We start from the raw sequence: 14,187 nt of genomic DNA, 5'->3' as shown, positions 1-14,187 counted from the left end.
AAACGCGGTGAACAGGACGTGGAAATTTCAGGTTTTCCTTGGGAACTGACAAGCGGCTACTCACCTGGAACAGGATCTGTAGGGCCCCGTGGAGGATGCACATCTGCCGTCCAAGGAAGACGAAGAAGGGCACCACGAGCTCCAGGAAGTGGTTGCTGAGGGTCTCGAAGCGGTGGAACCACCATGGAGAGTGGTGCAGGAAGTAGGCCACGGGGTTGGGCACCGGCTGTGTCTGTGGGATGAAAGGAGGCCCATGAGCTGCGCCTGGAGGTGGGGACCTGCCCTCCCTGGCCCTGCTCTGTGGTGCCCGCTGGTGGCCTTTTGGGGAAGGAGGGTACATGGGGCCGCCCTGGCCGGGAGAGGCGCGGGGAAGACCGGCAGCGTGGCCCACCCTCCAGCAGCTCACACGTCACCAGGATGGGGAATGGTGGGGCCATGGGTCCCAACCTTCTCTATTCGCCTGGCTTCCTGTAATTCTGACACTGACCCCTTCAAGGGGACCCTGAGGGCCCTGGTAACGCAGGAGCTCAGATGCTGGGAAAGAGTCTGTGGTCAGAGCCCTGAGCAGCATGGGCACCGGCAAGCCCCCCGCGAGGGGACAGGGCACAGGCGCAGAGGCGGGACCATGGGACGCTCACACATGGTGGATTTCCTCTTGGAGGACAGTGGAGGCTGGGGGAGCAGGTCCCGGCCCCACGTGTGTGTTCCTGGGAACGGCCTCCACACGTGTGCGGGGTGGGAGGGCACAGCAGGTCCCTGAGGCCCACGTGTTGACTCAGCCGTGGTGCTGGCCGCCTAGGGCCCAGCTGATGGGCCCTGCGCCTCCAACCACAGGCCCTGTCTTCCCCGCTCACGTGGCTGTCCATGCTCAGAAGGGCCAGCTGTGCTGACACTGTGTGGGGTTGGGGTGGCCCCGGTATGGACAGCCAGCATCGGTGATGGGTACTGTGTGCAGGTGGCCCTCCACGCTGAGCTGGCTGGGGCGGGACACCAGGCCGCGGCAGCCCCAGACCCGGTGGACCCGCAGCACCCACCAAAAGGCTAACTGTGCCTCTGCCGTCTGTGGAGAGTGAGTCCGTGAAGGGCGCCGTGTCTGCTGTGAGGACAGGGTCGCTCCTCTCCACTCGCACCCACATGGGTGTGGACACGTGGGCTGTCGTACTCGCTGGGCTGTAACCACCCTGAGCGTCTCCCTGTTATCTGGCTCTAAAGATGCTCAGGGTCACCTGAGCCCCTTCCTGCTCCAGCCCGTGGGCAGCCGCTTCTCCAGGAACCTGGTCCCTCTGGTTGGAGACGGGTGTTAGAAACCCGGTATGGGCATTGCTGTCTCCCTGCCCCGCATCCCTGCTGGCCTGGCTCATAAAACTGCGTTTAACTGTGTTCTCACTCTGTCTTGGCTGCAGAGGTTCCCACCTTGTGAATGTGGAGGGCGATCAGACACAGAGAGGCAGCCCCTTTGGGGAAGAGTGTGCAGGGCTGGGGGGTGGGGGGCTCAGTGGGGGCAGGGCCCTGGGGAGACACGGGGTTGGGGGAGCAGAACTGTCGGGGCCCTTTCCGCTCAAAGGCCTGCGTTTCCTGACGCCAGATTCACCACATGACGGTTAATGCCTGAGTGGAATGAAACCACCACAGTCCTAAAACTGGAGATATTCTGGTGGTTAGCAGCAATTTCACTAACAACACAAAAAGGCAGCATCAAATCAGTTCCAAATGTTCCAGCTTTTTTAAACAACAGAGCGTTTCCTGGATACGGTGTGTACACGCATGTATATGCGAGTGTATGTGGATGTGTGCACGTGAGAGCGAGGCTGCCAGAAGGCGCCGTGGCCCCTGGACAGGTGCGTGCTGTGGACGGGCCACACCGTGAGCAGCACTGGGAATGGTGATTGAGCACAGGAGCAGCTCCTCTGTCACATCTCAGGACCCAGCTCTGGAGGCGGCCCAGCCTCGGGCGGCAGAGGGACATGTGACCCTGCACGCTCTTCAGGGCTAAAGGCCCCACGTTACCTACAGCCACAGGCAGCTGGGGGGAGCGAGGCCTTGAGGGGAGCCCCCCCCTCACCCGCCCCCGACGTTGCCTCTCATCAACACAGGTTACGCCCACCAGACAGAGGGAAAGGGGAGCCAGGGATTCCCTGCACTGCCCCCCCGCCAGAGGCAGGCAGGATTTGTGCCCACTGCGTACACTGCATGCCAGCGCCCACCAGCCACTCCAGGTGGGAGGCGAGCCGGCTAGACCTTCCTTCTCTGTTCCCACCCTTTCACAGACCAGCCGAGGTTCCCCACCCACCGGGGGACCTTCTTCGCTCCCGGGGGGCTGAGAGGGCCTGGGTGGCAGCCAGTAGGGAACGCAGACTCAGAGCAGAAGCACTCCCAAAGGATCTCCTGTTCGTCCCCCTGCCCCGCACCGACCCCCAGTGCTGGAGACGCCCAGGTGGGAGAGCCAGGCACCAGTGGGTTAGGACCCCGGTGGCCAGGGATGGGTGGGGTCTCCTGCCCATGAGACCTTTGGCCCTTGTTTTGCCCCTCCTGGGATTTCTGCTGGGCTGAGTCCCCAGACCTCCACCCTGGGACCCAGAAGTGGCTGACACAGGCAAGTGGATGAGGCAGGCACGGGCAGGCATGGGGCAGGGCTCCCTGGCACGGTCACTGGCGTGACGGGGCGGCTGGGGCAGTTGTCGGGGTGCAGCGTCGGCCTCCTCGCTCCGGCTCCCGGCGGGTTCAGGACACAGGCAGGAGAGAAGCGTCTGCAAGGGGCCCTCCCTCCCGCAGGGCCTCTCCAGGAGCCCAAGTGGGATCCCAGGAGGGAAGAGACTGCTGCCCGCTGCCCCGGGGAAGGAAACGAGGAAGAAGACATCCTGCTAGACAGGTGGCGCCCCAGACCCAGCAGGAACGCAGGGCCCCACGTGAGGAAAACAGGTAGTGACGGGCACACAGGGCAAATGCAGATGAGCTGACACCACGAAGCCAAACACCCTCGGGGTGATTCACAGGGAAACGATCCCAGCCTGCACCTGTGCCCCCACATCGCTGCACGGCTGCGCCGCTCACCTCGTAGTGGAAGTCCATGCAGGTGAGGTCCCGCCAGCACTGGTCCCCCCGGATCTTGATCAGGCCCTGCCGAGGAGACAGAGAGGAATGTGAGCCACCTACGGATGGACCTGCGGGAGTAGCGGACCTCATGTGATGCCTGAAGCGACATGAAAGGGAAAATCTGAACAAAGTCCAGGAAAGACATGTTTAGGGTTTCTGAGGACTAAAAGTAGCAAACACAGGGAAAAAGAAACCATTTTTTTTAAAAAAAATTAATTAATTGATTGATTAATTTATTTATTTTTAGCTGTGTTGGGTCTTCGCTGCTGCGCGCGGGCTTTTTCTAGTTGCGGAGAGCAGGGGCTACTCTTCATTGTGGTGCGCGGGCTTCTCATTGCAGCGGCTTCTCTTCTTGCGGAGAACAGGCTCTAGGCGTGCAGGCTTCAGTAGTTGTGGCATGTGGGCTCAGTAGCTGTGGCTTGTGGGCTCTAGAGCGCAGGCTCAGTAGCTGTGGTGCACGGGCTTAGTTGCTCTGTGGCATGTGGGATCTTCCTGGACCAGGGCTCGAACCCGTGTCCCCCTGCTTTGGCAGGCGGATTCTTAACCACTGCGCCACCAGGGAAATCCCACTCTTTCCTTTTTATAAAGTCAGTTCCTCCTGTGTTTCTTTAAAACCCAGTTTTTAGACTCTGAGCATCACCATAGCAATGCACCTGTGAGGCTTTAGAAAAGGGAAAATTCGCAAAGCACACGAGCACAACCTGACTTAGACGCCAAGGAAGACGTGGGAGGGACAATGTCCCAACTGCTAAGGTGACGATGATTCAGGAGCTCTGGTGGCCTCGGTGAGAATATCCGCCCACCACAGCATGCGGGAGACCCCGTGCTTAGGCCACAGTACAAGGGAGAACCCAGTACTCAGGCCACAGCACATAGGAGACCCCAGTGCTCAGACCACAGCACGTGGGAGACCCCGGTGCTCAGGCTCGGGAGGGGCTCCAGGGAACTCCCGTGCTGCCTAGTCTGCTGGGAAAGTGGCTGCGGAGAGAGGGCCTCCGCCGTGCAGCCTGTGGGCGAGCTTGTCTGCAGCCCTGCCAGTCTCCCTGCCGGGCAGCGGCCAGCATGGCCAGTCCACAGTGGCCAGGAGGACAGTCAGCTCACTGCCTGCTGCACTCCCCCGTTCACTTGCCCTTGGGAATCACAGCTCCACGCGATCCCTTCACGGTCAGAAGCAAACTGCTCACCAACGGGAGTAAAACCGTTGCTGGATGCACAGATTCAGCCCTAACGTCTGTCTCACATGACAGCTGGACTGGAAGGTGAGAAACTGTGTCGCCAAGAAAGCAGCCTGGATGGCGGCCTGGCTCTCTTGGCTGGTGGTCTCTGCAGCTGCAGCTGCTTGGGGGCAAGTCCCCTCAGCCCATCCTCGCACCTGCCCAGCCTGTCCCGGGCACCCTTCCTCACTGGAGCCAACCCACCATGGACTTCAATCACATCTGCAAAACAGCCTGGCAGTCACGTCGAACTGGGGTTTGGTTGAATACCTGGGGTGGCAGCGCAGCCAGACTCGCACATAAAACTGACCTTCCCATAGGGGAAGAACTTCGGGGCAGTTGAGGGCTCTGAGCCAGGGGTAGGACAGTGTGAGTCAACATGTCCTCTGACGGCCACGCTGCCAGCAAGGCAGGATGGCTGCCCAGGGTGTAAGACGTGTCCCACCCTGGACTTGCCTGGACCGTGGAGCCCACAGGATGGGCCGAGGGGGCAGCTGACACCTGGCCCGGGCCCCTGTGGGCGGCACAGACGCAGCGACACCCGAAGGAGCAGGGACAAGAAACAACAGGGAAGCTAGAGCCCACGTGGCGGCCATGCCGGCAGCTTCCACAGTGAGACCGAGTGACCGTGTCCTGGCTGAGCACATGGGCCAGGCATGAGCTAGCTGTGCAGCCCAGAAGAGAGTTTACAAATATGTCCCACGGAGGCCACAATTCTCAGCTGTCCTCGGCGCCATCCACACCCGGTGGCTGTTCCGCACCCACCTCTCCGGGGCCTGGCGCCCTGCAGTGGGGCCGACCCCACGTCAGGGGAGCTCGTGTAGCGGACGTGGAGCCGCGCTCCGAGGACCCGCCTGCTCTGTCTACAGACTCACAGAACTAGTCACCTTGAGAAGCGGTTAGTCAAGTCTCTAGAAACTGGGTTTGCTTAGATCACAGAAGTACCGGAGACAATTTCCGGTGTGAACTCTGCCATACACGGTCGCATCTGTACAGAAACAGCGCTTCAGAAAGCCTATCGTGTCCTGCCGGCGCGGATGAACTGCTGGTTTCTGTGGCAACGTGCCTGCTCGTTCGGCAGGAAAACACAGCCACTGTCACACTTCACTCCCCGTGAGTGCAGGCTCTGCTCCCTACATCCCTTGGAATCCGAGAGGCACTCTTTGGAGATTCAAACCAGGCAAAGAAGAAAAAAAACAAAATAATTAAAATGTCATTCAAATTCTAAGCTGGTATGAGACACTTAAAAATCTGAAACATTCTTTTGGGAGTGGAGGATAATTATATTCCTCCCCATCTATTGATTTCTCTCTACAATGCAGATGTCAGATTTTCCACGGATTTTTTTTTCTTCCAGAGTAAGTGTCAAAGGAACAAAGCCTTCTTTGAGCCTTTTTCAGCCCAAAATTAATTCCAAAAAAATGGCACAGACAGACCAGTAACACACCGAGTGACCTCCAGCTGTCCATACAACCTCTGCTCTCCCTGGGGAAAGGGTGAGTGCCAGGATGCTGGAATATTCTGGGGCGACCGAGGAGACCTCAGGCCTTATGGGCAGCGGGTGGGGCAGGCGCCTGGGGGATGCACAGGGGCTCCTCTCTAAAGCTCACGGGTCCAAGAACATGCTCCTTAAAATCTCCCATTTGGAAATGGGAAAAAGCAAGGCCTTTTGCCACAGAAAGAACATCAATTTCTGTGACGCTGCACAAGTCCCATCACACCTAACTGGGTGGGGGGCTCCCAGGCCTGCAGCCGGGGGAGGGGAGACGGCCCTCGGGTCCGAGCCAGCACAGAGAGCTCCCTCGGCAGTGCCCCCATTTTGCACGTACACTGCACCCCGTTCTCTCACCGTCAGAGTCTCTGTCTCTCTGGAAATCCTTTTCTCCATCTGCAGACACGGGCGATCAGTCCTACACCTGCTCCTTTCCCACAAAGGAGAAGCATCATCAACCTGGGTTTGCAGGTAGGGGAAGAGGGGCCGTTCCCTCCCTGGAGCAGGCCTGCTGGTCTGGGATGTGCTCACAGCCATGGGGGGTGGGGGTCGGGACGCCTTGGTTCTGCTCAGACCCGGCAGCACTCTGCATCTCCCCTGGGAGCTGAGCTGGACCCACGGGACCCACGTGCTCTGTGAGCAGGTGGACGACCGCAGCGTGTGAGGCTCATGGCTTAGCGCCCAGATCTCACCTGAGTGCGCACAGGCTGGCCTGGGGTCTCTCAGGACTGACCTGTCTCCACATCTGAAGGGGCCCCAGATTACATAGGGTTGCCACCTAGCCCCTTCTCTCCAGGTCTGGGGCAGTGTCTGCACCTTCAGACTCCAGGGTATGATTAGATGGAAATCCACCCTCTGAATTCACCAGTGCAGTGCATCTACGCAGATGGCAGGCACCGCATCAGCTATGGGGGAACCTCTGAGCCGAATGTGCAGGGAGGGAGAGAAATCATGGATGCTGTTGGTGGCGGGTCTTGTTGTGCCCCCTCCCCAAACCCTGAGAGCTTGTGAAAACTGCCCAGACCTGCAGGGGCCGTGGAGTGGGTGGAGGGGACAGTTTCGGGTCCTCACAGCTATTGCAGGCCTGGGTATGAGCGTCCTCCCGCCGAGGCTGGTCAGAGACAAGTGGCCAAGAGACAGCACAAAGAGGGTGCTGAGCCGCTGGGCAGGGGGCAGCCGTGAGGGGTGTGCGGCTGGGCAGAGGTCAGAGCCCGTGGACGGCGCTCCCCAGAGGTTCCCAGGATGCCTCCACCGGCGGCACCATGGGAAGGAGGACAGAGCAGCCCACACTAATGCAATAAAGCAAATTAGAATAACTGCTCTCATTTTGGAGTGGTGATCCCAGGACCCGGCAGGCTTGTCAAGGAAGTGGCAGCGATACCCGCTTGACTTGGTCGTGGGGGTGAGTCACATTCCAATGTTTATTTCATTATGTTAATAAGATTTTACTGTAGGAACTGACTTCCAGAGAGGCCCCGACCTGAAGGCTCTTTCCTACCGAGCTCCTGCTCTTACTTGCTAACGGGTCTGGTGTCTCGTCTCACTCGCTCACCTTTCAGCGCTGCTGCTGCCACCGTGGGGCCGGAGCATCTCTGGGACCCCACACGGCAACACGGAAACTGCTTCAGATGACCTGCTTCACCCACTCAGAGCAGTCCTGGGCCTCCAGGGAAAGCACGCAGACCCAAGTGCAGACTCGCTGGGTTCCAGGAATCCTCCTTCCCCAGCCAGCGAGGGAAGCGGGAGCTGTGGGCCCAGCGCAGACGCTACAGCAGCGACGGCATTGCTCGGAGGCGGACACAGAGGGCCGTCACCACACCTGGACTCGCTGCCAGCAAGCTCAGGCGGAAATGTGTGCCATCTGGACGGAAAGGGGTGTGGCTCACTCTCGACGGCGGGCTCTAGGGCGAGGCCCAAGGGCTGCGGTGAGCTGTGACCCCCTAATCTCCAAGGTCTGTGGCTTTAATGGGGTTGCATCTCACAGGGATCCTTGCGTGAAAAAGCAAACTCACATGGCCTCTTAAGTCAAAGGGTTGAGCTACAATTCACATGAAACAGAACGCACACAGATGAAATGTCCAGTTCAATGTGTCTGACAATTGTACACAATCAGGAATCCACCCAAAACAGGACACAGGTTTCCATCCCACAGAACATTCTTCATGACCACTTTCCAGGCAATTCCACATGCACTGGCCAGGGGGCCGCCTCCGCCTCCGCCTGCCCCCGGGGTTTCACACTTGTAGGGGCTGGTGGCCCGTGGCCCTGGGCTCAGGCTGGCTGTGCTCCTCCAGGGACTTCGGGTCTGTCTGCATCACTGCCTCGGGGGGTTGGTTCCCTCTCCCAGCTGAGCGCTGTCCCTTGTGTGGATGCACCACAGGCTGCCCATCTGTCGATGGACACTGGGCTGGTGCCCAGGTCTGCGGTCATGACGAGCAGGGCTGCTGTAGACATGTGTGGACAGGTTTCCTTTCCTGGCAGCGGAAGGCGGGCTCACAGGCGGGGCCATGTCTTGCCTTGTAAGAAACTGGCCTATGGCTGCTGAGCAAGGCTGCACCGCCGCACCCCCTACGAGCCAAGTGACGCTCCCACCAGGAATCCCATGGCCCGCAGACCCTCCAACCTGGGGCGCTGATAGTGCTTTACACCCAGCCCCTCCTGGGTGCAAAATGCCACCCCACAGTTTTCACGTCCTCGTCGCCGTTCCCATCCCTTCGAGGGTGAAGTATGTTCAGGTCCTGCACCCACCTTCCTACTGTGATCTGCAGGTTCCGAATGTTAGATTTCAGCTGGACTTGTACACTGCAGGTGTTTCCCAGGCAGGGCTTGCCTATTCATTTTCGTAATGGTGTATTTTGAAGATGGAGAAATTTAATATCAGTGAAGTATAATTTATCAATATTTTTCTTTAATGGTTAGTGCTTTTTGTGCCCTGTCCAAATCTCTGTCTACCCCAAGGTAACTGTCTATGCTATCTTCAAAAAATTTTATGATTCTACCTTTTAGGTTTGTTAAAAAAAATTATTTTTTCTTGCCCCACTGATTTGGCTTATTGCCTTGGTTGAAAATCAATCAACTGCATCTGTGTGGGTCTGTTTCTGGGAGATATTCTTTTATGTTTTCTTCTAAGAACTTTTTGGTTTTGCTTTTATGTTTAGGTCCATGATTTACTTCATTTTACTTTACCAATTTACTTTGGTATAGATGAAAATTTACCAATTTACCAAAATTTACCAATTTACTTCATTTACATCTATACCAATTTACTTCGGTATAGATGAAAGAGCACTCAAAGCTCATTTTATTCTTCTATACAGATTTCCAATTATTTTAGCACTATTTGTAAAAAATGACTTTTCATTTTCCCATTGACTTGACTTGGTACCTTGGTTGAATATCAGTTGACAGCAGAGGTGTGGGTCTATCTCTGGACTCTCTTCTCTTCCACTGATCTATTTTTCCAGTTTAGATCAATACCATACTTCAGTTGTTTTTTTTTTTAATACTTATTTGGTTGCACTGGGTCTTAGTTGTGGCAGGTGGGCTCCTTAGTTGTGGCTCACCAGCTCCTTAGTTGCGGCACACAGGCTCCTTAGTTGTGGCATGTGGGATCTAGTTCCCTGACCAGGGATTGAACCAGGGCCCCCTGCATTGGGAGCATGGAGTTTTATCCACTGGACCACCAGGGAAGTCCCCATACTTCAGTTTTAAATTAAGCTCTAAAATCAGGAAGTATAAGTCCTCCAACTTTGTTCTTTTTCAAATTTCTTTTTATTTCTATGTAAATTTTAGAATCAACATGTCACTTTTCCCAAAAAGCCCGCCGGGAATTTGGCAGGAATTACCTTGAGTCTACATATAAATCTGGGTGAAAAAAAGACATCTTTATTTATTTATTTATTTATGGCTGTGTTGGGTCTTTGTTGCTGTGCATGGGCTTTCTCTAGCTGTGGCGAGCGGGGGCTACTCTTCGTTGCTGCACAGGCCCTAGGCACGCGGGCTTCAGTAGTTGTGGCACGTGGGCTCAGTAGTTGTGGCATGCGGGCTTAGTTGCTCTGCAGCATGTGGGATCTTCCCGGAACAGGGCTCGAACCCGTGTCCCCTGCATTGGCAGGCGGATTCTTAACCACTGTGCCACCAGGGAAGTCCCCTCTAATGACTTTGTAATACTATATGATGTACAGTTTATTTTTCACATTGACCTTGTATCCTGCAACCCTGCTAAATTAATGTATTCACTTTAGTAGTTGCTTTTTAAGATTCCACTGGGTTTTGTACATGTACAATCATGTCTGTGAGTAAGTTTCATTTCTTTGTTGGGAATCTTTATGGCTTTTTCTTGTTTTATTGCACTAGGACTTCCAATACAGTGTTGAAGAGCAGCAGCAAAAACAGACAACAGGCCTGTTTCTAATCACACATGAATGCTCTCGTTCTATCACCACTGAGGAAGCCTCGTCTAACACGCCCTTGAGTGGGTACTGCATTGTATCGTGTACTTTTTACATCTGTTGAGGAGAAAAAATCGTTCTTCAGTTTTATTCTGTTGTATAGTGAATTGCATTAATTGATTTTCAAATATTAAACCAATCTTGTATTCCTGAGATAAACCATGCCTCTTTTATTGCCGAGTTTGATTTGCCAATATTTTGCTAAGGGTTTCTATGTCTTTGTTCGTGAGGGACACTGGTTTCTGTTTTCCTTTTTGTCCTGTCCTCATCAGGTTTTGGTATCACTCTTATGCTGGTCACAGAAAACAATTTGGGAAGTGTCCCTGCCTCTGCTATTTTCCAAGAGTTTGTGTAGGATTGCTATTATTTCCTCTTTAAATGTTTGATTTCACTGGTGTTTCAAATGTTTTATTTCAAATGTTTGATTTCACTGGGCCTACACTTTCTTTCTGGAATGGTTTTTGATTACAGATTCAATTTATTTACCAGATATGGAGCCCTTTCGATTTCCTGTTTCCTTCTGTCTCAGTTTTGGTAAGCTGCACTTGTCAAGGAATTTGTCCATTTCACCTATGTTGTCAAATTTATTGGCCCGAAGCTTTCATAATATTCCAGGTGACCTTACGGCAGGATCTCAGACAAAACTGCCAGTTATGTGAAGACAGTGTTTTCTCATGGTATCCCTCAATCACAGCATGGCTGTGGCTCCTGGCCCTGCTGAATTCTGACCCCGAAATGGTAGGTCCTGTGGGCCTCTATTTTCTCCATCTTAGCTATGGCTTTTTTTTTGTGTTAACAAGACAGGGATGGTCTGCACACAAGGAGCATCGGGGCCCCATGGGGTGTGCAGCAGGTGTGAGCACAGAGCTGTGGGCAGCACAGGTGGTTAGCAACCGAGCCCCTTCTGATTAGCGAGAAGGGACTTGAGGCCGCTGTCTGCAGCCTGCAGGTTACATGGCGGTTGCCCAGGTACGGACAGGAAAGCACATCCTCGTGCAGCCTCTGAGGGCCCAGAGGCTCGTCTTCGTGCCCAGATTCTCCAGAGCCTCCTTTTATGTTGCATCTCCTCCATTTCACATAAAAATGACCTGCTCCAGGGAATTCCCTGGTGGTCCAGTGGTTAGGACTTGGCGCTTTCACTGCTGAGGGCCTGGGTTCAGTCCCTGGTTGGGGAGCTAAAATCCCACAAGCTGCACAGCCCAGCCAAAAAAAAAAAAAAAAAATGAAAATGACCTGCCCCAGCCATAGAAAAGATGCAAATCTCAATGAAAACTGATTTTAGCTGCAATTCTGCTCAATGAAAATTTAGAGTATTAAGTTTTCTTTTTTTTAACATCTTTATTGGAGTATAATTGCTTTACTATGGTGTGTTAGTTTCTGCTCTATAACAAAGTGAATCAGCTATACATATACATATATCCCCATATCTCCTCCCTCTTGCGTCTCCCTCCCACCCTCCCTATCCCACCCCTCTAGGTGGTCACAAAGTACCGAGCTGATCTCCCTGTGCTATGTGGCTGCTTCCCACTAGCTATCTATTTTACATTTGGTAGTGTATATATGTCCATGCCACTCTCTTCGTCCCAGCTTACCCTTCCCCCTCCCCGTGTCCTCAAGTCTATTCTCTACGTCTGTGTCTTTATTCCTGTCCTGCCCCTAGGTTCTTCAGAACCATTTTTTTTTTCTTTAGATTCCATATATGTGTGTTAGCATACGGTATTTGTTTTTCTCTTTCTGACTTACTTCACTCTGTATGACAGACTCTAGGTCCATCCACCTCACTACAAATAACTCAATTTCGTTTCTTTTTATGGCTGAGTAATATTCCATTGTATATATGTGCCACATCTTCTTTATCCATTCATCTGTGGATAGACGCTTAGGTTGCTTCCATGTCCTGGCTATTGTAAATAGAGCTGCAATGAACATTGTGGTACATGACTCTTTTTGAATTATGGTTTTCTCAGGGTATATGCCCAGTAGTGGGGTTGCTGGGTCGTATGGTAGTTCTATTTTTAGTTTTTGAAGGAACATCCATACTGTTCTCCATAGTGGCTGTATCAATTTACATTCCCACCAACAGTGCAAGAGGGTTCCCTTTTCTCCACAACCTCTCCAGCATTCATTGTTTGTAGATTTTTTGATGATGGCCATTCTGACTGGCGTGAGGTGATACCTCATTGTAGTTCTGATTTGCATTTCTCTAATGATTAGTGATGTTGAGCATCCTTTCATGTGTTTGTTAGCAATCTGTATATCTTCTTTGGAGAAATGTCTATTTAGGTCTTCTGCCCATTTTTGGATTCGGTTTTTTTTTTTTTATATTGAGCTGCGTGAGCTGCTTGTAAATTTTGGAGATTAATCCTTTGTCTGTTGCTTCATTTGCCAATATTTTCTCCCATTCTGAGGGTTGTCTTTTTGTCTTGTTTATGGTTTCCTTTGCTGTGCAAAAGCTTTTAAGTTTCATTAGGTCCCATTTGTTTACTTTTGTTTTTATTTCCATTTCTCTAGGAGGTGGGTCAAAAAGGATCTTGCTGTGATTTATGTCATAAAGTGTTCCACCTATGTTTTCCTCTAAGAGTTTTATAGTGTCTGGCCTTACATGTAGGTCTTTAATCCATTTTGAGTTTATTTTTGTGTATGGTGTTAGGGAGTGTTCTAATTTCATTCTTTTACATGTAGCTGTCCCGTTTTCCCAGCACCACTTATTGAAGAGGCTATCTTTTCTCAACTGTATATTCTTGCCTCCTTTATCAAAAATATGGTGACCATATGTGCGTGGGTTTATCTCTGGGCTTTCTATCCTGTTCCATTCATCTATATTTCTGTTTTTGTGCCAGTACCATACTGTCTTGATTACTGTAGCTTTGTAGTATAGTCTGAAGTCTGGGAGCCTGATTCCTCCAGCTCCGTTTTTCTTTCTCAAGATTGCTTGGGCTATTTGGGGTCTTTTGTATTTCCATATAAATTGTGAAAGTTGTTGTTCTGGTTCTGTGAAAAATGCCATTGGTAGTTTGATAGGGATTGCATTGAATCTGTAGATTGCTTTGGGTAGTATAGTCATTTTCACAGTGTTGATTTTTCCAATCCCAGAACGTGGTATATCTCTCCATCTGTTTGTATCATCTTTAATTTCTTTCATCAGTGTCTTACAATTTTCTGCATACAGGTCTTTTGTCTCCTTAGGTAGGTTTATTCCTAGGTATTTTATTCTTTTTGTTGCAATGGTAAATGGGAGTGTTTCCTTAATTTCTCTTTCAGATTTTTCATCATTAGTGTATAGGAATGCAAGAGATTTCTGTGCATTAATTTTGTATCCTGTTACTTTACCATATTCATTGATTAGCTCTAGTAGTTTTCTGGTAGCGTCTTTAGGATTCTCTATGTATAGTGTCATGTCGTCTTAGGGAATTAAGTTCTTAACTCAAAATGTGAAGCAATAAAATAAAAACAATTTAGTATCAGGAGAAAAGTAGTAAAAGACATTGGAAGAACTGCAGAGAGAATATACAGGAAAATAAAAGCCACGCTAACAACTTAGTTAATGCAAGTGAAAGCAGCCGTCCAGGAGACAGTTACCCCCACCACCCCCAGACATCCAGCAGCAGGACGGGTTTCCCCCGCCCCCCAGACATCCAGCAGCAGGACGGGTTCCCCCCACCCCAAGACATCCAGTAGCAGGACAGCCTTCCCCACCCACCTAGACATCCAGCAGCCGGACAGGTTCCCCCACTCCAGACATCCAGCAGCAGGATGGGTTCCTCCCACTGCCAGACATCTAGCAGCAGGACAGGTTCCTACTTCCCTTGTTTGATGACTCTGAATGTCCAGGCACCGCCTCTTCTCACTGCCACTCTCCCCGTGGGCCCAGGACACCCCTGTGAGGCAGCCCTCACACCAAGCAAGGCTCCTATGGGAAGAGGGAGATGCCAGCCAC

At 52.3% G+C, this 14,187-nt stretch overlaps 1 protein-coding gene across 1 annotated transcript in view; it reads right to left on the bottom strand.

Moving 5' to 3' along the window:
- The window catches only part of LMF1 (lipase maturation factor 1), a 49,949-nt gene that overhangs the window by 28,181 nt on the left and 7,581 nt on the right, over nucleotides 1–14,187 (bottom strand). Inside the window, 2 exon segments of the mRNA XM_057528484.1 lie at nucleotides 65–232; nucleotides 3,052–3,117. Coding sequence (XP_057384467.1) covers nucleotides 65–232; nucleotides 3,052–3,117 — 234 coding nt within the window.

The sequence above is a fragment of the Balaenoptera acutorostrata genome, chromosome 15 (assembly GCF_949987535.1).
Source record: "Balaenoptera acutorostrata chromosome 15, mBalAcu1.1, whole genome shotgun sequence".
In the NCBI taxonomy this organism is placed as follows: Eukaryota; Metazoa; Chordata; class Mammalia; order Artiodactyla; family Balaenopteridae; genus Balaenoptera; species Balaenoptera acutorostrata.
Note: the sequence above shows the minus strand (reverse complement) of the source record. Positions and strands in the feature narration are given on the sequence as shown.